The sequence below is a fragment of the Nyctereutes procyonoides genome, unplaced genomic scaffold (assembly GCF_905146905.1).
Source record: "Nyctereutes procyonoides isolate TBG_1078 unplaced genomic scaffold, NYPRO_anot_genome, whole genome shotgun sequence".
In the NCBI taxonomy this organism is placed as follows: domain Eukaryota; kingdom Metazoa; phylum Chordata; class Mammalia; order Carnivora; family Canidae; genus Nyctereutes; species Nyctereutes procyonoides.
The window spans coordinates 37396920-37418195 of record NW_026575043.1 but is presented as its reverse complement, the minus strand read 5'-3'; the positions used below and the strand labels follow the sequence as shown (position 1 = coordinate 37418195).

The window sequence follows — 21276 nt, the reverse complement described above, 5'->3', positions numbered from 1 at the left end:
ACCACCTCACACCAGTGAAAATGGGGAAAATTAGCAAGGCAGGAAACCACAAATGTTGGAGAGGATGGGGAGAAAAGGGAACCTTCTTGCACTGTTGGTGGGAATGGGAACTGGTGCAGCCACTCTGGAAAACTGTGTGGAGGTTCCTCAAAGAGTTAAAAATAGATCTGCCCTGTGACCCAGCAATTGCACTGCTGGGGATTTACCCCAAAGATACAGATGCAATGAAATGCTGGGACACCTGCACCCCGATGTTTCTAGCAGCAATGCCCACAATAGCCAAACTGTGGAAGGAGCCTCGGTGTCCATCGAAAGATGAATGGATAAAGAAGATGTGGTTTATGTATACAATGGAATATTCCTCAGCCATTAGAAATGACAAATACCCACCATTTGCTTTGACGTGGATGGAACTGGAGGGTATTATGCTGAGTGAAATAAGTCAATCGGAGAAGGACAAACATTATATGGTCTCATTCATTTGGGGAATATAAATAATAGTGAAAGAGAGTAGAGGGGAAGGGAGAAGAAATGGGTAGAAAATATCAGAAAGGGAGACAGAACATGGAAGACTCCCAACTCTGGGAAACGAACTAGGGGTGGTGGAAGGGGAGGAGGGCGGGGGGTGGGGGTGACTGGGTGATGGGCACTGAGGGGGGCACTTGATGGGATGAGCACTAGGTGTTATTCTGTATGTTGGCAAATTGAACACCAATAAAAAAAATTTAGTATTACAAAAAAAAAAACTTTGAAGAAATTGTGGTAGCAATTTTGAATAAATTGAGTTAACAATAAAAAAGAGAGAGAGAGAGAATGATGTTAGCTGTGACTTTTGGCAGATGTTCCCCTCTACTCCTAGTTTGGACTTTTTGGATTTATTTTTTTAAGAAATGGATATTGGATTTCACTAAGTGCTTTTTCTGCATCTATTAAGATGATCATGTGATTTCTGTCCTTAATTGTGTATGTGTGTGTGTATCTATCTATCTATCTATCTATCTATCTATCTATCTAATCTATCTATATTGGTATATAACATTGGTATATTACATTGATTCATTTTCAAATATTAAACCAACTTTGCATTCCTGGAATAAATTCCAGTTGGTCATGGTATATAATGCTTTTTTTATGTAGCTGGATTTGGTTTGCTGATATTTGGTTGAGATTTTCCTTCTCTATTCATAAAGGATATTGGTCTATCGTTTTCTTATGATGTCTTTGTCTGGCTTGGATATCAGCTAATTTTGAGTAAAATTAGCCTCATAAAATGAGTTGGGAAGTGTCCCTTCCTCTTCTATTTTTCAGAAGAGTTTGTGAAGGACTGGTATTAATTATTGGCTGGAGACATTTAAGGGTAGATATTCAGTTGGATAGAAGGGTCCAGAACTCAAGAGAGAGGATGGGGCTAGACACCGATTTGGAGGAGACAAAACAGTGGGCCGGCCTAGCTAAGAAGGGAACCTGGTAGAGGAGGCCCATAGCCAGGTAGGTGAGATTGTGTGGGAGAACAGGAGGAGAGAGCACCTAGACAGAGCTGTGAGAAACACGAAGGTTACTGGTCATGTAGAGAAAAGAAGGTTTTACTCTTTACAAAGGAGACCAAAGAGAGTACAGCCAGATTCTTGAAAGGAAGCCCAAGACAGTGGCTATGGGAAGGGAACATCCATACTTGGGCCACTGCATGGGTCAAGAACAAAGAGCACAGGGTCTCGGCAGCAAGATGATCAGGAACCTTGGCCAGTGACTTTGGCCACAGCCCTTTGGTGAGGCAATAGAGGAACCAGCATACTATGGGTTGAGGGGAGATGGGTACATGAGGAAGTAGAGGTCTTCAAGCACTTGTTTTACTGAAGGAGGAAAGGTTTCCTCTTTAGGCGCCTGTTTTGAGAATGAGACTTACCTGAAATCCCAGCTGGGCTTAGCAGCCAGTCCCTTTCAGAACATGAACATTTACTTGGGCTAATCCTCTAATTCCAAGGATGCCAACTTCTCTGTTTCTTTTAGGAAAGGGAAAGCCCCAGTCACTGAAAGAACTATAAGAAGGTGCTCACTTGAGGATTCTGGTTATGCTGATGCTGTTTACTCTGGATGGACTGGACATCCCATAAGCCTGGGAGGTTCTGTCCCATAGGAAATACTGCTGTTGGTTGGTTCTATAATGAGGAAAACCTCATTTGAGGCAGAGAGCCTCAAAAAGCTCCCCTCCTGAGCTTTTCCAACAGAAGTCAGGACTGGTTTGAGAACTAGCATCCTGCCAGACCAGGTAGGGAAGGCTGGCAACAGTTAAAGGGTCCCCGAGCTTCCTACCCTCTGCAGCCTGGCTTTTCCTCTAACCCCTTCAAGCTCTCCAGCCTCCTTTGCCAGTTTCATTTGGGGGAGAAGAGAGGCAGGTGGAGGCCTACATGGAAGGCTGGTCAGAGGGCTGCCCCAGGGCTGGTGTAGTTGGCCTCAAGCCAGCTGGGAGCTTACTCTTATGGCTTCTCTGTTCTAGGGGAAGATCCCGGTTCTGGGCATGCATTCCTAGGGGGCCTCATACAGTGCATACTCTTCCTGAAAGAGTCCACATGGGCTGGCACTTTGACCTTCCTTCCTGTCATCCATCATGAGAGAGGGGCAGAACTGGCTAAGGAGGGCAGTGCTCAGCCACACCCAAAGGCCTGGTCACTCAAGTGTCTCAAGTTTGGGTAGTGCCTGGTCCAGCTGTGTTCCTTCCCCCAATATAACTTCTGCCCCCTCCTTTTTCCTGGAGAGCTCAGCCCTGCTCTCTACCTTCTCAGGGGACACTTGGTCCCAGCAGAGAGCCAGGATATCACCCTTCTATCCCTGGGCCTTGGATTTAGCCCATGCCTCCTCACCTGGCCACCATGACCCAGTCCTTTGGGGCTGGGTGCTTCCCCTTTGCAGGAGAGAGGGGAGATGTGACCACATTCCAGGAACCTAAAGGGCCATTCAGTCCCAAGATAAAGAGATTCAGCCATTTATTAGGTAAGCAGCTTATTAGGTCTGGCCTAGCAAGAGGCTCAGGGTTTCCACTCGATGACTTTGATAGCAGTCCGGGCTGCCCGCCGCACCGCCTCACTGGTGTCTTCCTCGAGGGTGCGGAAGACGGGCACGTGAGATCGCAGAAACTTGCGGCCCTCAGGGGTCTCGGCCAGCATGGTGAGGGCCTTGGTGGCGTTCAAGCGTGCCTTGCTCAGGGATGAGCACAGCAGGTTCAGGAGCGGGTGGATGGCTTCTGCGTCCAGGGTGGCATATTTCCCTGTGGGCCACCAACACCAAGTGTCCCTCAGGGGGCTGTCTGTTCCATCTCTGTCACCTCAACCCAACCCTGGCCTCTGGTCTGTGTGGCCGCAGGAGAGGTGCCTTCTCTCACTCCCCTGTAGGCCCTGACACCTTCCTCTGGCCCTCCAGCCCCTCAACTGGCTTCACACCACCCTGATGCCTGTCCTGCAGTCCAGTTCTCTCAAGGGAACACAAAAATTAAAATCCAATTGACATGGCAAGTATTTCTGGAACACCTGCTCTGTGCAAGGCACAACAACTCATAGGTCTTTCCCTCCTGATCCTTACGGTTTATTGGGGGATGCAGACATTAATCTGTAAAGGAGATGCCCCCTCCTTAACCTTTGCCACCTTCCTGCTGCCCTGGCCTGCTAAAAGGCCAGGTGATTGCCCCCTGCTCCCAGCTTCCTACCACACTCAATGCACTCTGTGTGCTGAGATCCTGGTGGCCGCCCTCTGCCCTGCTGTTTCCCGCTGTCCCTTGGGTCAACACCCAGGCCCCTCCCAGAGGAGGCTTGGCCGCTGTCCTGTGCCCACTGCATTCCATGCTCCTCCAGTAGGTCATCAACCCTTTGCCACTCCTACCAAACTGTTCGCCAGAGGCTGAGACCTGAGGGCCAAGTCCCCACCACCCAGCACAGGGTCTGCCCCATGGCAGGGACGTGGGGACCCTTGGCTGGAGTGCCAACTCTGTGAAAAGTGGCCTCACATTCCAGCTGTTGCCTGGACCCATGGTCACCTCTCTGGTCCTCCAAGAGCTCCCACAGGAAGCCCAAGCAAGACACTACACTGAGTATGCCCTGTCTGAGCAATATGCATACAAGGTGCCCTGCCCTGGAGGTCAGCATCCTCACTGCACAATCAAAAGGGGACTGTGGCTCTGGAAAGGCCCCAACCTCTCCTCCTCTGGTATGTCTCAAATACCACCATTAGTGTCAAGTGGGGAATGGCTGAGAACCCCAGTTCTGGGGGACTTTGCAGCATGCTGATTGAGAATCAGAGACCCAGTCAGTCCTCCGTGGAACACCAAGAAGGCACAAGGCATGGGGCTGATGCAGGCATTTGTGGGCACAGGGAACGATAGACAGCTTTCAGAGGTCATGTGGGATGGCCTAACCTGGCCTCTAGGTGAAGAAACCAACCCCAGTCATTCCTGTGGCCAGGACTGGAGGACTTAGCATGGAAGCCTGACTGTTCCCCAGGTGGGAGAGGTCATCTCATACTCTTATTTGCTCCCCACCCCCACCCATTGAAAAAAATAATTTCGATTAAAAAAAACACCATGAAAGCAAGGGCTCCAGTGTTTGCTTAGGTTTCAGGATAACCAAACCAAGGATGGCAAACTACATAATTAATCCCAGAATCAAGGCTTACAAGGGGCCTGGGTCGGAAGCAGGAATTCCAGGCCCAGGGAATAGCCTGGCATGAAGGGACAGAGGTCCTAATGGGAGTGACTAGGGAGGGGCCACAGGTAGTCCCCCCATGGCCAGGAAGAAAGAGGGTAGAGCATGGGCCCAAACTTGAAGGGACTTCAATAGCAGGCCAGGAAAAGTGTTTTGGTAGGGCAGGGAAGGGGCAGTACTGGGATGTTGAGCACAAAATGAGCGTTCTGGAAAGCTTGCAGGAGACCCCGACTGCCCAGTAAACTACAGCCTGCATAGGAGATGCACCTGGCCAGCAGGCCACCTCACCTTGGGTGGTCATCGTGGCATACATGAGGGCCCCGGCGGCATTGGCCTGCACCTCCTCCATCTTGTCCTTCAGCAGGTGCACCAGGATGGGGATGACGTCATGCTGCCACACCTGGTTCTTGCCCTCCAGAGGGATGCTGGGCGAGAGAGGGGACAGCTGTGTGGCTTTGCTTGGCAAGGAGGTGGGCAGGGCTGAGGACCACCCCAGGGGACACCAGGAGGATGTATGTTGGGACCATCCCTGGCGGTCTGGGCCTGGCCAAGGGGTGCCAGGGTGCAAGAGAACACTGGTGTGAGGTTTGGGTCTCACCCCCATGCTGGGATGACCTAGGAGCACGGCTTGGGGCCACTGAAAGCAAAATCGCAGAGAAGCCAGGGGCTGATAGACCCTTGCCCAATACATGAAGACACCAGACATATCACCCCAGCCCCAAAATGGGGAGCAGCAGAGCCCAGGGGTGCGACCCACAGGGACACGTGTTTTGACTCTATGCAAGAGCCGGAGCTGCCAGAGATGGGCTAAGACCCAGGAGCTGCACCGAGCCGCCAGGGAGACATCCGTGCAGAGCCACCCTCATGGGAGAGACGTTGTAAGTCACTTCTAATCCTGGCACTATGTGAAGCTGTGAAAATAAATGTGATGGACTCCCCACGAGCTCCCTTTGGGAACTTGATCAAAGATGCAGAGTCCTGGGCCACGCCTGCCGGGATTCCGTGTGTTTGTTCATTCCCACGGCCAGGGCTGACTGAACACTGTGGCGGACCCTGGCCCAGACGCTAAGGCCAGTGCAGGGTTGCTCTAGCTCTGGCACGACTGACACTGGGGCTGGATGATTCTTTGTGGTGAGGGCTGTCCCATGCATTGTGGGATGCTAAGCAGCATCTCCAGCTCCCCGCCCACCCCTCGACGCCAGGAGCACCCTTCTCCCTCAAGTTGGAACAACCAAAAATGTCTCCAGACAGTGCTGCCTGTCTCCTGGGGGACTAGAGCTACACCGTGCCCCCCATTTTGAACACCTGCTCTCAAGCAGCAAGCAGAGCAAAGTCCTGCCGTCAGGAATTCCCCTCAAAAAAAAAAAAAAAACCCTCAGGGGTGACACATGAAACAGCAGGGAATGGTGAAAAGCACAGGCAGGCCTGGTGGAGGCCGTCATTGTCTAGAATGGGTATGGTCCTCAGAGGCTTCACTGGAAGGGGACCTCTGAGCAGAGACCAGGTGCTGATTGGTCTGGAGTAGGGTCCCGAAATCTCCATGTTCACAAGCTCCCAGGGGTCTGGATCGGGGGCCACACTCACAGAAATGCTGGCCCGGGTTTCTAGAGAGAATCCCAGCTGGAGGGACAACCAGGGCCCAGGGAGGCAGGAGGTGCCAGGACGAAAGCAGGTGGCCATACCTAAGGCATGGACTTGGGGGGAACAAGGGACCATCGTCCTGGGGAACCGTCTTTGTCTGGGATCACACACTGCCTCCCTTCCTCCCTCCCAGCTCTGAGGCATCATGTGCTCCCTCAGGTTCCAGGCCAGGATTTAGACTGTGATCCCCTGCGACCCTGGGTTGCCAGTGACTGGACACATTATGCTTCTGCTTCCTTTCCTGTAAAAGGTAATCAAGCACCTTCCGTGGAGGACTGTCGTTTGTAGACAATGCCTGGCACCTACAGAGCACTTAGTGACTGCTATCACCGCCACACTTCTGTGTTTGCCTTCTTCACGGGGAGGTGGGCTGGGGGGAACCAACCACCTCATTTTACCCAGGACTTGGGGGCTTCCTGGGATACAGGACTGTGAATGCTAAGCTGTCGGGCCAACAGGACAGAGGCCCCTGCCCAAGGGGACAGGGTCCTCCTCCCACAAGGCCCAAACAGGCTGGGGCGGGGAAGCCAGCCCTGAGGTGGATTCCTGGGAGCTCTGGGGCAGGCTGGCTTGCTGCAGGGCTGGGGGTGCTCAGGTGCCTCTGAGCCTCGGCAGAAGTGGAAGCCCGGGGTGCCAGCTGCTCCTGCCCTCCCTGCACTGTCCACCCTGTCCACGAGGGCCGGGCTCACCTGACCACAGTGAGCATGCAGGCAGCTTTGCTGCGAATGTCATCATTGGTGCTGAGGAGCTTCTGCTTCAGGAAGGGCACCACGCGGTTACTCAGCGCCTCAGTGGCATCCTCCAACAGGCAGGGCACCAGTGTGTCCAGGAGGAGCCCTTGGATCTCTTCCTCCTCCCTCTGCAGCTTCCACACCAGGGAAGGAATCAGGCCGCTGTTGACAATGCCCTGGGCTCCTGCGGGACAGGAAAGGGCACAGAGGGTGGGCCAGTCCTCCCTGCCCATTCTGGTGGCCAGTGGGAGAGGGGAGTCCTGCAGAGCTGGTGGGGGATGGGGGTTGCAGATGCCCCTCGCTGCCAGACCCTGGAGCAGCTAGTTGGAGCCTGTGGATGACAAGCTAGGGTGGGAACCATGCGGCCCTGGAGGACCCCCAAACTTTGGTCACCTATAACTGGTGGCGGGGGTGGGGTGGGGTGGATATCAGCCTTCAACAGGTGCTCAGGAGCCTGCGGAGCAGCAGCCATCCCTTGGAGAGCACAACAGCCACCCCTGCAGGCCCCAGGCACAGGAGAAAGTCCCTTCCCTTTGCCTCCTTGCACCAGAAGGAAGCGGGGGGGGGGGGGGGGGGGGGGGGGGGGGGGGACAACCAACCTCCTCCTTCTCACCCACGACATCTTTAAGCCACTAGAAACCCCAGGCCAATCTGGCCAGCCTTTGGGAAAGGAAAAAGAGCCAGGTATCAGGCCTGAGGCAGAAGTGAACAGGCCAGCATCTTACAGACAAAAAAGAGCTGTGCCTCTAAACAAAGGAGACAGGAAATCCATAGACTCTTGTGGTGGTGGTGGTGGTGGTGGTGTCTCAAAAACCTGCAGGAAGGGGGCTCCACACAGCTGGGGCACCAGGCTGGGAGAAGGTGGTGAGGTGAGGCTCCCCAAGGATACGTTCCCCCTCCCTCCTTCCAGCTCCTCCTCTCTTCCTGAGGGATGTCTGGAGGGGAACCCAGAACCAGGCCAGGCAGCCCTCCTGAGGGCCCCAACTACCCTGTGTCCAGAATTGCTTCTGAAGCAGCCATCACTGGGAAGTGAGCAGGCCGGTGCTGGGGAGGGCAGCCCCCCCCCCATGCCCCCAGCCTTCCTCCTGGCCCTTTTCCTGGCCTCCTCTGTGGCCCACACCACCCACCAAGAAGCCATATATATATATATATATATATATATATATATATATATATATATATACACATACACACAGCCCCCATGGAGGTGGCCACCAGCACCACTTCTCTCTTCCGCCTCCCAAGCTAAACCCTCTAATTTACCCTAGAGAGACAAGTAAACAGGTTAATTAGCCTAAAGGTCTCTAAGTGCCAATTAGCACCAGGGATTTTGTCTTTGAAGACATCACCCCAGCCTTCCTCCATCACTTCCTGAGGACATCAAATGGCAGGTGCCCTGGAGTGAGGGGGATGGAGAGGCACAGATGCATGTCCAGTGGCTCCCAGTGTCCCTGGCCAGCTTCTCATTGGGGTGTCATGGTGGAGCAACTAGCTCTGCCCCATTCTCAGGATGCTCCTGACACAGGAAGAGCAGTTGCCCATTGCTTTAAGGGCACTGCACTTCTTAAGGCTAAATCCACACAGATTTCAAAAAACGCTTAGCTTGGACTCCTAAATGTATCCAGCTGTGTGACCTTAGACAAGTTATTCTACCTCTCTGAGCCTGGTTTCCTCATTATGGAAACCAGCCTAGTGGGTAGGGAGTTGTGCAATGTCAATGGGTAGTAGGTGAGAACATCATCTCTGTAAAGAACTATTATGGGAGACCAGAATGCTTGGGCCTAGCATCCTAAGGAATTCCACCAACACTGAGACTCGGTTACAAGCAAAGGCCTGTGGGGTGAGGGTGAGAGGTGAGGTGTCATGTACAAAGACAAAAGCTGCACAGTCCCTGCACTGCAGGAACACAGCCCCTCTCTCCCCTTCAGCCTCTCCCTCCCCATCAGGCCATGGCTGGACCACACACCTGGCCTTCGGCTCTAGCTCCACTGTGCACTCAGGCACCTGCCCACAGGCTCCCTACTTGCCCCAGCCATGGGTCCAGCTCAGCCGCAACCTGAGCTGGAAACCCTCTTCCCAGCTCACCATGGAGAGGTGACAGTTGGACTTTGCAAGGATTTTGCTGGCTGGAAAGATTTTGCATAGAAGGAGAAGGTTCCTGGCTGGGGGACACCTGAGTAAAGGCCCCAGGACGAGGAATTTGCACGTCATCAAATTGGGGCTTGGTTGTGGCCTCACTTGAACCTAGGTCTGGACTTTCCAGAGACCCCTTCCTCCCAAACGTGTTGCTGGGCACAGGCTGGGGGGAAAAGGTAGAGTTAGAGAGTCGAAATCAAACTGCCAGAGGTAATCAGCTCCACTACTCCCTCCCTGGGTGAGGAAACCAAGGCCCTGAGAGGCAATTCAAGTGCCTGAGGTCACACAGCAGACAGGGGCAAAGCCAGGGCCCTGAGCTATTTGGGTTTTCTCAGGCATTTGTCTCGGGCTTCTACTCCTAGAAATGCTGAGCACCAGGACCCGGGTTCATTCTGAGACAGAGGGAGAAGATTAAAAATAAAACGCGTGCCGGGTGTGCCTTTCTGCTCGTTCACTTTGCTTTACAGCTAAAAGGAGAGTTGCAGGCCTGGCTATTTATAACTAACCCAGATCTGCAATGGTTTGTTCAAGTTGGGGCTGGGGGGTTGCACAGACCCCAAGGAAACAAACTGGAGAAACCCACTCAGCCCCACCACAGCCTGAGAATCGGCCAGCGGGGCTTGGGAGAGCAGGTCAAGCCGGGAGAAGAGCCAGACAGGACGGTGCTGTTGCCAGCATCCAGAGACTAGCAAGACACCACCACCCCCATCATCAGGGGGTGGGGAGACCAGCGGCATAGTAGGCCAGGACCCGGCACCACAACACAAGTTCGTGCGCATGTAGAACGCACATGGAATTCCAGGGTCCTAAGGACCCTGGACTTGCAGGAAGGGAGGCCCAGGGGAGCTGGACCTAATGGGGCCAAAGGGCAAAGGCATGAGGCATGGGGCATACCTGGGGAGGGCCCCGGGTCTGGCATGGCTGCTGTGCCATGATGGATTCTGTGGTTGAGCCAGAAAGCTCCACCAATCCCTCCAGAATTGAAGGGACATGATGCCCATGGCACAGAATGCCCTGTGTTTGAAGTTTGGTCATTTCCTGGAGGATGGCCTGACACCACCTACAGAGGCCACTCCTCAGCCATCTGTCCCTGCTGGATTGGTGAAGTATGAGGCTCAAGCACCAGGGCCTTCCTCTTTCCACCACAGGGCCCCAGCTGTTGTTCTGGTCCTGTTTTTCCGGCTAATAAGGACTGAGGATGGAGCATCTGCACCTCATCGGGACCCACCTGTCCAGCATTAGCCTCATGTGGTCCCTGTGCCCTGAACCACTGGCACACAGACCCCACCACACCTGTGCCTACCTTTGCTCATGGATACACATCCCTGTCCTTAGCTTACGTGGCTTCTCAATGGCACATGACATGCCTGACCCCATCTTACCTCTCAAGACCCTGTCTTACCTTCCTGAGGAGCCAGGACCCTCTACTCACTGGTTTTCCGGCCACCTCTCCCACTGGTCCTCCATCTGCTTAGCAAACACTGTCCTTCCTCCAGCATCTCCTCTCATGTGGGCCTCCTCCTTGCCCCCCCCCGCCCCCACTCTGTCCCTCTGTCTTGGCTGCAGCCACCACATGGCCCTCTCCTGGCACACTCTGTCGCTCAGTGATCCTGCAGCCCTACGCTGAACTCGACTTCATGGAGAATCTCTGCTTTCTTATTTTCTGAGGACTGACCAGTTGACATTTTTATTATTTGATTCTGCGTATTAGGACAGCATACATTATGGGACCATGCGTATTGCAAATAAATATGAAACAAAAACTTGTCATCCTCCTTCTCAAATTTAAGAAGCAAATCCTAAAACTCTCCAGTGGTTCTTAGGCTGACATCCCCAATCTCAGAGAAGGGCCACTAGCCGGTACAAACGTCCCCACTCCAGCCTTGTATCCTGGCACTCACACCTGCCTGCTGCCTCCAGCCACGCTGGTCTTCCATGGGTTCCTGCAAGGCCTCATGGCTCCTTCCTGCCCAGCACCTTCCCCAACTTGGGATATGCTTCTCTCTTGCCCTAGGTCACAGGCCACTTCCATCCTGCTGTCTCTCAGTGCCCATTCTTCCCCTGCCTTGCCAGATGTCCCTGGGGCCCTGGTGGGTCTCCTCCATGGGGCCTCACACAATTGTAATGGTGGATTATTGCCCCGCAGACAGGAAGGTCTACCAGGCAGCGCCGGGCGTGTCTAAATCCCAGAACTATCCCTGCGCAGAGGAGGTCATCAGGAAATGATTGCTGTATGAAGAATTACAATCATTGGTGGCCGCCAGGGTCAGGTGAGGCAGGCATTAGCCAGCCCCATGGGGCTGCTTCATGGGCTAGCCTCTGATCTCACGCGTGGACTGCTGCAGAGGGCCAGCCTACACTAACATCTAGGTTTGCCCCTGCAAGCAGCTCCATTCCGATCTCAATCCTATAACAGAACTGCCCTCGCCCATCTCTAAACATGTGCCCACGTGTATTGCCCCTCAGAATCACTCTCCAAGGACAGTCTATTAGTGTCTCCCTTGAGAAAGAAGGAAACTGAGGTTCATCCAGGTGAAATAGCCTCCCCCCCAAAGGGTGTACAGGTAGCAGAGCTGGGTCTGTGCTTTCCCCCCATACCCTCTCACCTGGGGATCCACACCAGGGCAGGGCCTGTGCCCGCCATCTTCCTGGTATCACGGGAGGCCACTAGCTTTTGAGTGGTCCTGGGAGCAGAGGCCCAGACTGACCCAGCCGGGGGGTGGTTTGAAGGCATGCACCCAGAGGAGCCCCTCCACTGTTAGCCACCTTCCTTTGGTTCTCACTGGCCACCTCCAGCGAGATTCACCTCAGGATGCCCATCCACCAACATCTGTCCTATCCCTGGCAGTTTAGGTAACTTCTTCACAGGTTAGCCTCGTGTGGTCCCCGTGCCCTGAACCACTGGCACACTGACCCCTCCCACACCTGTGCCTACCTTTGCTCATGGGTACACATCCCTGTTCTTAGCTTACATGGCCTCTCAATGGCACATGATGTGCCTGATGCCGTCTTACCTCTCAAGACCTTGTCTTACCTTCCTGCGGAGCCAGGACCCTCTAGAGACTCACTGGTTTTCTGGCCACCTCTCTGAGCATGTGTCACACAGTAGGTAGTACAACAGTTTCGGTCTCACAGCAGAGGTAACATTCCCAGAGAGGTTATGGAATAATGTTGCAATGACACAGTGTCCAGCCTGCAGAACCAGACCCCCAGCCCTGCCTTCTGACCACAAACCTGGGCTGGGATGACCACCCAATCCGCCTCTGTCAACAGTCAATTCCAGTGCTTCTGCCCAGGGTGGGGTGATACCCGTAATGTGACCATGAGGGAGTAAAGTGATAAGGAAGGTGTTGGCGGGGAGAATCTGCACTTTTACCAGGGATGCTCTAGAATATGCAAAGATTCAAGTTACAACGATGGCATTAATGTCTTGGCTCTCTGGCCCAAGTCTTTTAAGCACGGGAGTGAGGGGCTCCTGCTTCTGATGCCCACAGATGGGCTCCCCCCTAAAATTGGAAGGCAGAATTTGGCAGACTGGCTCAGGTGCATTTCACTGAGCATCCGATGCCTTCTACCCTCTACCAGCTTCCCCAAGGAGGCAATAGGGGATCCTGGCCTTCACTGAGCCGGCTTCCTCCCACCTCTTTGATGTGGGGGACAGATCCCGGGCCCTTCTCCCTCCCCTCCTCTTCAAGGCAGCCTTCTGTGGCCAGGATTGCCAGAGGGGGGACCCTGAGGAGCCTCTACACATGCGGGGGGTGGGGGGGGGAGCGAGAAGCAAAGATGACTAAGGTCCCTCCCATCGCTGCACTAACCTCACCGGTGTAAACCTTTAGGGTTTGCATAGCCTTTCACACGTTCTAGCAGATTGTCGCGACAATTCAGGGAAGCAGGCGCCACCAGCCCCAGTTTGCAAAACAGGCTCAGAGGGGTCAGTTGGTTGCCCAAGGTCGCGGGGCTCAGAAGGGGCCGAGCTGGGTTCGAATTCAAATCGGGGGCGCAGAGCGGGGGTCTGGGGCGGGGGCGGGGGGGACGCGGTCTCCTCGGCCGCAGCGGGCTCCCCGGGCCGCCGGTGCGGGCAGCGCGTGCCGGACTGCGGCGCGCGCGGAGCCGCGGCCCCGCCCCCGCCCGTTGCCATTGGGCCGTACAGGCATCCGTCTGCCGCCCCTGCCCAATGAGAGGAGAGCCGGCGCTCGTGGCGGGGCGGCAGCGCCCAGCGCCCAGCGCGTGGTCACCGGCGGGCGCGCGGCACCCCCGCCCGCGGTTGGCCTGGCAACGCGCTGCGCTCCGGCTCCGCCCCCTGCCGGCGGCGGCGCGGCGCGGCGCGGGGCGGGCGGACCCGCGGGCGGGCGGCGGGCGGCGCGGGAGGGCGGGCGGAGGGAGCCGAGCCGGCCGAGGGTGTGCGCCGCCCGCGGTCCGGTCACGTCCCCGCGCGGTGCCGCCGCCCGCGTAGTGCGGAACCAGGGCGCCGCGGCCCGCGCTCGCCGCCCCGCCCCGCCCCGCCCGCCCCGAGCGGCTCGGCCGGGGCTCCGCGCGGCGGCCCGGAGGTGAGTGAGCGGACCCGCGGCCGCGGGGCGCGGCGGGCCCTCGGGGCTGGGGGCGCGGCTGGGGCGCCCTCCCCACCCCCACCGGGGCCCCGCCCGGGCCTTTGTGCTGGGGATGCGCCCGGGCGGGGGGCGCCGGGGAGCGGCGGGAGGGATGCCCGGGCGGGGATGCCCGCGAGGTGGGCAGGGGCGGCCGCGGGCCCGGCAGGTGCCGGGAAGGGGCGCCCCGGGCCGAGGGGCGGTGGAGGGGCGGCCGCGGGCCCGGGAGGTGGGCTGGGGCTGCCGCGTCGGGGGCCCTCCCCTCAGCCGGCGGTGCGGAGCCGCGGCCGGGCCGGGCGACCTGCGGGAGGGGCGCTGAGCCGGGGTCTCCCTCCCGGGGGAGCGGGGAGGAGGCGACCCCGGGCGGCTGCAGCGCCGACGCGTGGCCTTGGCCGAAACCGAGGAGCGGGCCCCGGAGGCCTGGGCCCGGGGCCGGGCGGCTCGCAGTTTTCCGTCATCGGTCTTGCAGAGAGCAGGTTCCTTGGAGGCATTTAGAGCAAGAGATGAGTATCGACCTGCTGCGATTGTGCTGTGCTCCTGGCTCAATATTTTTTTCCCTTAAAAGGCGGTGGGGGTGTTGGGGGGTGTGGGGGGGGAGGGCCTCGGGGCTGGGGCTCCGTATCCTGCGGGAGATCCAAGGGGGCTCTGTCTGCAGGGCGGTGCTGAGCCTGCCTGGGTGATGATGGCAGGAATCTGCCTAGGCCGAGAACTGGGGTTCTCTGTCACAGGAGAGGAGAGGATGGGGAGGCAGTGCGAGAGCAGGGTTCCCTGGAGTCCCTGTCTCAGCAGGGAGGGACCCGCCTGGTAGGCAAGGGCTGCCTGTTTGGGTGAGGCAGCCCAGCCCCTGATGGGCTCCCTTCTGCCCAAGTGATTTCCCTGCTCTGGGGACTGAGTCCTGCTGCCTTGGGTTCTGTCTGGAGGAGGCTCCTTGGCCAAATTCAATTAAACAAATATTTACTGAGCATTTGCTCCCCCAGAGCCTGGCGCTGAGGTGGGAGTGGACTGGGCCTGCCCTCCTGGGACTGACTCAACACCCCCCCAGGGGAGGAATGGCTCTGCTCAGATAACCCAGCCCTGAGTGTGGGTGCCGGGGGCCGCTGGAGGCACCTCAGAGATGATCTGGACTGGGGTTAGGTGGGCTTGTGGGCCAAGTGACATTTGAACTAGAGCTTGAAGGACAGGAGCACAGCTGGGGTGGGCACTGTGCTGAGAGGAGAGAATGGACCAAAGCACAGAGAGGGCACTCAGGCAGTTTGGGCCTGGTAGGATGTGCTTGGGAAAGCATAGGTGGCACGGCGGGAAAGGTGGGTGGGGGATGCACAGGGCCTGTGGGAGCGGGCCAGTGGAGCACCTCATTGCTTGTTAGCTGTGGCTGTTCCATGGAGGCCGCGGTTTCTTCCTCTGTGAAAGAGAGCACCTCTGGGACCTGGGAAATGCGGTGGGCCTGGGGACGAGCTTGAGAGACTCCAGGGGGCTCCTTGTGGCCCAGGACTACTCTTCCAGGCACCTTGTCTCATGGGCAAGGCGGGGGTACTGGGTAACGAACAGCCTGGCCCCTTTCCTCACCAGGATGGAGAATGATATTTAGCCGGTGACTCTGTCTCTCTGGGGCGTGGACGTTTGTGAACGTCCCAAGGAGGCTTGGGAGCCTCTGTTTAGGGGCTGATCTAGGGGCTGATCGCATGGGAGGCTCAGATGAAGTGGTGTGCCTTCAGCATTCCTCATGCTCCGGGACAAGACGCAGGCATTTGGTTTAAAATTCTGGTGTGTTCCTCTAACAGACATGGATTTTCTGCGACAGGAGGTGGATAAGACGTGGTCCCTCCCCCTCAGAAGGCCAGTGTCACTTTCTGCCCTAGATCTGCTTGCTTGCTCGCTCTCAGGGATGTTTTCTCTCTTCCTCTGAAGGGGCTGTTTGTTATTCATCTGTATAGCATACCCCCATGGCCCCCAAACACACACCTACTTTCGGCTTTTGGCCAAGGCCCATGTTGCCCCAGTGAGAGCAGGGCCTGTCTGCCCTCATGGGGGCACGGGCTATGCCAAGAAGGATGGAGCCGCTTCACCCTCGTGCCTGTCGCCAGGCCACATTCTGGGGGCCAGCTATGGGACTCTAGATTTGGGACACAGAGTGAATCCCTCCCTCTACCCCCAACTTCTCAGCTCTTCTGTTTCCTGGAATCTCAGGAATTCTTTGGTCCAGATCTCAGGAGCTTCTAGAGTGATTCCAGAAACTTCTGGGTAACCAGGTGGTCCTGGCAAGGCTGCCCAAAGTCCCCATAGGAGGCCAGTAGGATGGAGGACCAAACGGTGGCAAGGCTGGCCTGACACTCAGGGCGTGGCCTGAGCAGCCTCAACCTAGCTGTGTGGTTTTCTCATGTGCACACGCACGTGATGACAGCATGTGCCGGCCGTGCCTTCCTTCCCTGGACGTGAAGATGTGGTGCTTGCTAGCCCTCAGAAGACCTAAAATGCTGTGTGGCTCTAGGGCATTCTCCTGGCTGCTGACCATGGCTGGGCTTACAGGAACTCTGGAAGAGATAGATTAGCACACTGCTCTCCCACAGCCCCAGGAAGGAAACCTGGGGTAACTGAGCCTCTAGGCACAGGCCTGCAGGCTGTGGTTGGCTGGAAAGAAGGCCAAAGGAAATGCATAGAGGCATCAGGACAGATGCTGAGAATCAGCCCCAGCGTGCTTGCCTGACACAGCTTAGGCACACAGGGGACTGACACGGGACGGCCCATACTCCCCGAGGTCAGGGGCCTCCAGTTGAGGCCTCCAAAGACCTCGGTCAGCCTCTGGCCCTGTCACCCCCACCCAGCCCCATCCTGACTGAGCTTCTTTGTCTTCACCCATAAACAGAGCCAAGTGTTCCCTGCCCCGTCCCCACACCATCCCTGCACAGGTCCTCTCCGTGCATTTGGCCCCTTTACACATGTCCGCACTGGCAGGGGAGACGCTTCGCAGGAGTAAGCTGACAGGGACTAACCACAGGGACCATCTGATGGCTCCTGGAGCACACAGGAGACGTCAGCTCTCTGTACAGAGCCTGAGGAGACGGAAATGATTCGCACATTCATTCATTCCTTTGGCTGACACTTACTGGAACCTGCCAAGGTCTCGGCACTGTGCCAGGAACAGGGAAATGGCAAGGAGCAGGACAGACACAGAGTCGGCCCTCATGGTGCTTGCAGCAGAACCAGGGAGGCTGGCACAACACCTGTGTGGCTGGCTGCCAGGTAAGGTAGGCGCCATGAAGAGAACGGAAGAAGAGAGTGGGGACGGGGAGGGCCAGGAGGCCGCTCTGTGTGGAGGGGCCATTGGCACGGTGCCGCAGAGAGATGGGTAAGTTGTGACCCATGGGGAAGAGTGCCTGGAGAGGGGATGGCAGGTGCACAGCTGCCGGGGGCCCCACCAAAAAGCCGGGTAACCAGAGCCCCACAGGGGGAGGTGGCTTACGGAGCAGGTCAGGTAGGACTGTGTAGGCCCTGGTGAGATGCAAAGCCCTGGGGCGTTTGGAGCAGAGGAGAGACTCCCGCTAATTCCACTGTTAAAAGGCCTGTGTGGCTGACGGCCATGGGGGCAAGGCTAGAGGGCCGTGAGGGGCTGCTGAGCCAGGGCAGCATGAGATGAGCAGTAGGAGTTAGGAGGAGTGGTTGGAGGGAGATTTATTTTAAAGAGGTCCTGCTGACGGAGAAGAGGCAAGCACAACTCTGGAGGGACGGCAGTGGCATTGGCAGAGAGGGAAGACTCGGACTCCCTCATGCGAGGCAGGGAATTGGGAGTTGGGTTGGCCACTGGTAGATGTAGCCATTATGTGGTGGTCAGAAGGGAGAGTGAGGCTGGAGGTAGAAATCTGGAGTCCTTGGCACCAATGTGTGGAAGCCAGGGACTGGTGAAGGTCACTTGGGGATCAAGGGTGGGTGGGACCAGAGGACCTGGGTCAGACCCCAGGTCCCTCACCCCTCAGAGCATGAGCTGAGAAGGAGCTTCCAGAAAGGAGAGATTGAGGATTAATGAGCAAGTGAGGTGGGAGCACGGTCATGATGGCAATGTGGTGGGGGGCTGGGGGACACAGGGTAGTGCAGAGGAAGAGGGTGTCCCTGAGAGGGCGGGTCTCCTGAGGCAAACATCAAGGCACACGTGGGATGCGGTGCGTGGGGACTAAACACGGTAGGTCCAACCACATAATTTGTGAGGCCCTTGTTAAAAGTTCTTAAACCTTTCAAGGCAGCAGAGCATTAACCCAGGCCTGGGGCCCTGTTGGGCTAGCACGCGCTTGCCCACGAAACCTGGTTGTAGCCCAGGGACGGCAGTGCCTTGGGCCTGCCACCCAGGCTCCCTTTCACTTGCGTGCCTTGGGTAGGTGGGCAGGTGGGCAGGTGGGCTGTGTTTGGGACTTGGGACCACTCGGGTCAGTCGGAGCCAGCCTGCAAGCCTCACCCCCGCCTTCTGCGAGTGTCGCTTCCTCCCCCTCTGTCCTTTGACGCCCAGTGGCCTCGGGCAGGAGGCACAACTCAAAGGCTAAGGACTGGGCTGTCCTTTGGCAGGACCCTGGTGAGCAAGGCAGGTGGCTTCACACAACAATGGCTTCCTTGAGTTCATCTCTTTTCCAAAGGAACCTGCTACATCACAGAGTTTTTCGTTATTTGCTTCTAAATTAAGGTATAACTCTCTTTTAGAGACATCCCTAGAGAATCCATCAAAAAGTGCTAAGAAGCGAGACTGTTAAAAACCACGGTGCAGGGAGAGGCCTTACAAACAGTGTCAAGCCCAGCGTTCCTTCCTTCTAACCAGAAACACACCCGTCCCTGAGGGCTCATCCAAGCCAGTCCATGCCTCTCCCGGCTGTGCAGCAGTGGTCAGAGCAGACCTTTCAGGGAGAGACCCCGCCCTCCCGAGCCGCCCTCCCTGGCCCCTGGGATGAAGTGTACTGCGGACAGGGTTCTGGGACCTGAGCCCCTGACACGCTCAGCAAGGCCCCATACTCCTGTGAATCATGGGGGTCAGGGTTGTGGTGTTGGAGCAGAGGACGGCGGGCTCAGTTGTGCACGTCCTCCACCCCAAGCCCAGACACAGGCATTCACTGGGACAGCAGCAGGATCTCTGCTGGATTACAGCGGGGAGTGCCTTCTGGGGGCAGAAGCTCACTTGACCCTTCCACTACCAGTCCCTCCAAGAAGGGGCTGAATTTCACCTCAGTTGTCACAGCTGAGGAAACGGAGACATGGGGAGATGGGGTAGCTTTCCCAAGTGGGCAATTGCCTCTATTTTTCCGCTTAGCACTGGTCATGATATAACCTACTACCTGTTTTATTTCTTTGTGCTTGTTTACTACCTGCCCTGGATCTGAATGTAAGCTCTGTAAGGTCAAGACCATTGTCTGCTGTTTGCCACTGACAGTCCAGTCCCCAGAGCCTGGCCTGGCCACAGTAGGACCTCAACAAATCACTGTTGGAGGGGGAAATGAATATTGGCAAGTAGACCACTTTCATGCAGAGGGCTAGGCTTCCTGGTGGCTCTAGCCCTCACACTGGCAAACTGCTGCTCTAGCTCAGCCCTCTGCTCCCAAAAAGGCTTTGGGTCTCCAGAGGGGTGTCTTTGGGCTCTAGGTTTGGCAGACAAATACAAACCACCTACAGGTAGATACCACTGGCTGGGGGCCAGTGAGTCCTGACTGTGGTTCACTCCCAAGCCAAGGCAGGTGGCCGCCTAGCTTCTCACACTGCCATTGCAGGCACAAGCCCCTGCCACTGGGAAGCAGATGCCTCAGGCAGACACCTGGCCCCTCGGCGACGTGGTGTGCCTGGGCGAGGCCTTGGTCAGACATGAGGGTTTCACATCGTTGTGCCATGAAGTGTGTCCACCAGAAACTGTCCTAAGAGAGCAAGACAAGGAAAGGAACACGGTATCTGCACTGACCATGTGATGGCTAAGTGGCCTTTCCAGATAACCCCTGTGTCCCCAAGATTAACTCAGCAGAGCGGCTGGGTGCAGAGGAAGAAGCACTAGATGGGAAATCAGGAGGCCTGGGTTCTAGTTCCGGCTCTAGTTGCTGAAGTCTCTTCACCTGCCAGGCCTCAGTGCTCTCACCTTTAAATTGGCCTTGGTCAAGGGTACAGATAGTTCTCGTTCCTTGTACCACCTCTGGAGTGGCTGCCCAAAGCACACAGTGTTGAGAAGGATCCCGAGGCTCCTTGATGGCTAGAGGGAAAGTGGTCGTGGTTGATGAGCGATGTCTACCGTGGGTACTGGGGAGGAGGATTTCGCCTTACACAGGTTTGCCAAGGACTGGATGACCCCAAAGACCATGCCCTCACTCTTGCCTAGAAGTTTCTGCTCATCCTTCATCACTCTTTATGTGCCTCTTCCGGACACAGACTCTGACTTGCCTCCCCTTCAGTGCTTCCACATCTAGCATCCTGAGTCTAACAGGCAGCTTGGCTACTGTGCACCTCTTCCCACAGTAGCCTCTTTCTGTACCCCAAGTGAACGAAGGAACAATTGAATGAGCCTCATGCTGCACTCCAAGAAGGCTACCTGGAATTAGGACACCGGGTGACCACAGAAATGCTGTTGTAGCAGTGGGGGCAGCACAGGCAGAGGGGTTGAGTGACAAGGGAGGGACTACGGGACAGTCTCATGGGGCCCAGTGCTCCTGTCAGACCTCAGCCATAGGACGGCTCACCAGGCTTCACCAGGGTGAACGTGGAAAATTGCTCCAAACTACCTAGGGGGACTTCTGAAGACCCTCTGTGACTAAGGGTCAGAGGACTTGACACCTCCAGCCTGCACCCCAGCTCCATCGGGTCCTGGTGACCTGGGCTGGCGGTACTCCACTCCATGCCCCCTGGCCTCCACAGCGCAAGCACCCCTGCCCACCCCATCTTCTGTGACCCAAGTTGGCTGTGTGTGGCTCCCGACTATGCCATGTGTCCCCCCTCACTTCCCATGGCCCCATGGAGTAACCACCAGGACCCCTGCTGGCCAGGCCCCATCGGCACATGTGAGGTGCTGTGGCCCGGTCCCCAAGCTGGGCTTTCCTCCAGCTTGGTCACCCCCCTCACCCACTCCGTTACCTCTGATATGCTGTGCAAACATATTTCTCGATAAAATGCTGGGAAGAAAAATAATTAGAGTGTTGCTTCCATTATCCAATTTTTGATTAATCAAACTCTCTTTGTCCTCGGCCAAAATCTATTCATTTCCCTTCAACACTGGGCCAGTGCCAGGCATCGATTCCCTCTACGATAACACCACGCACGGACGCATGCACATCCCCAGCCCTGCCCCACCTCATGGCAGGGAGGAGGGTGCCGAAGCACTGACGGGGCTGTCCGGTGCCCCAACGCCGCCCGCCGCCTCTGGGAAGCCCCCAGGCACGCCGCCCCCTACCCCCCGCCCCAGCTCCTCTAGCCCCTCAACTGGGCCCTGCCCCTCTGTGGCCGGGTCCCTGGCTGTGTTAGTCTTGTCTTGCTGGCTGTTCGGGGGCTCTC

At 56.6% G+C, this 21276-nt stretch overlaps 2 protein-coding genes across 3 annotated transcripts in view; one reads left to right on the top strand and one right to left on the bottom strand.

Annotated features, from left to right (window-relative positions):
* Positions 1-3023: 3023 nt before the first annotated feature.
* The window catches only part of RSPH14 (radial spoke head 14 homolog), an 82451-nt gene continuing 64198 nt past the window's right edge, over positions 3024-21276 (bottom strand). The window contains exons 7-9 of the mRNA XM_055322665.1: positions 7019-7244; positions 4977-5113; positions 3024-3262 (exon numbers count right to left, since the gene is read on the bottom strand). Coding sequence (XP_055178640.1) covers positions 3024-3262; positions 4977-5113; positions 7019-7244 — 602 coding nt within the window. The remainder of the gene's footprint in view (positions 3263-4976; positions 5114-7018; positions 7245-21276) is intronic.
* GNAZ (G protein subunit alpha z) overlaps positions 13638-21276 on the top strand; it is a 51784-nt gene continuing 44145 nt past the window's right edge. The window contains exon 1 of one of the 2 annotated variants that reach the window (XM_055322662.1): positions 13638-13743. The gene's annotated coding sequence lies outside the window, so the exon portion shown is untranslated. The remainder of the gene's footprint in view (positions 13744-21276) is intronic. The other variant, XM_055322664.1, reaches the window with a different exon arrangement.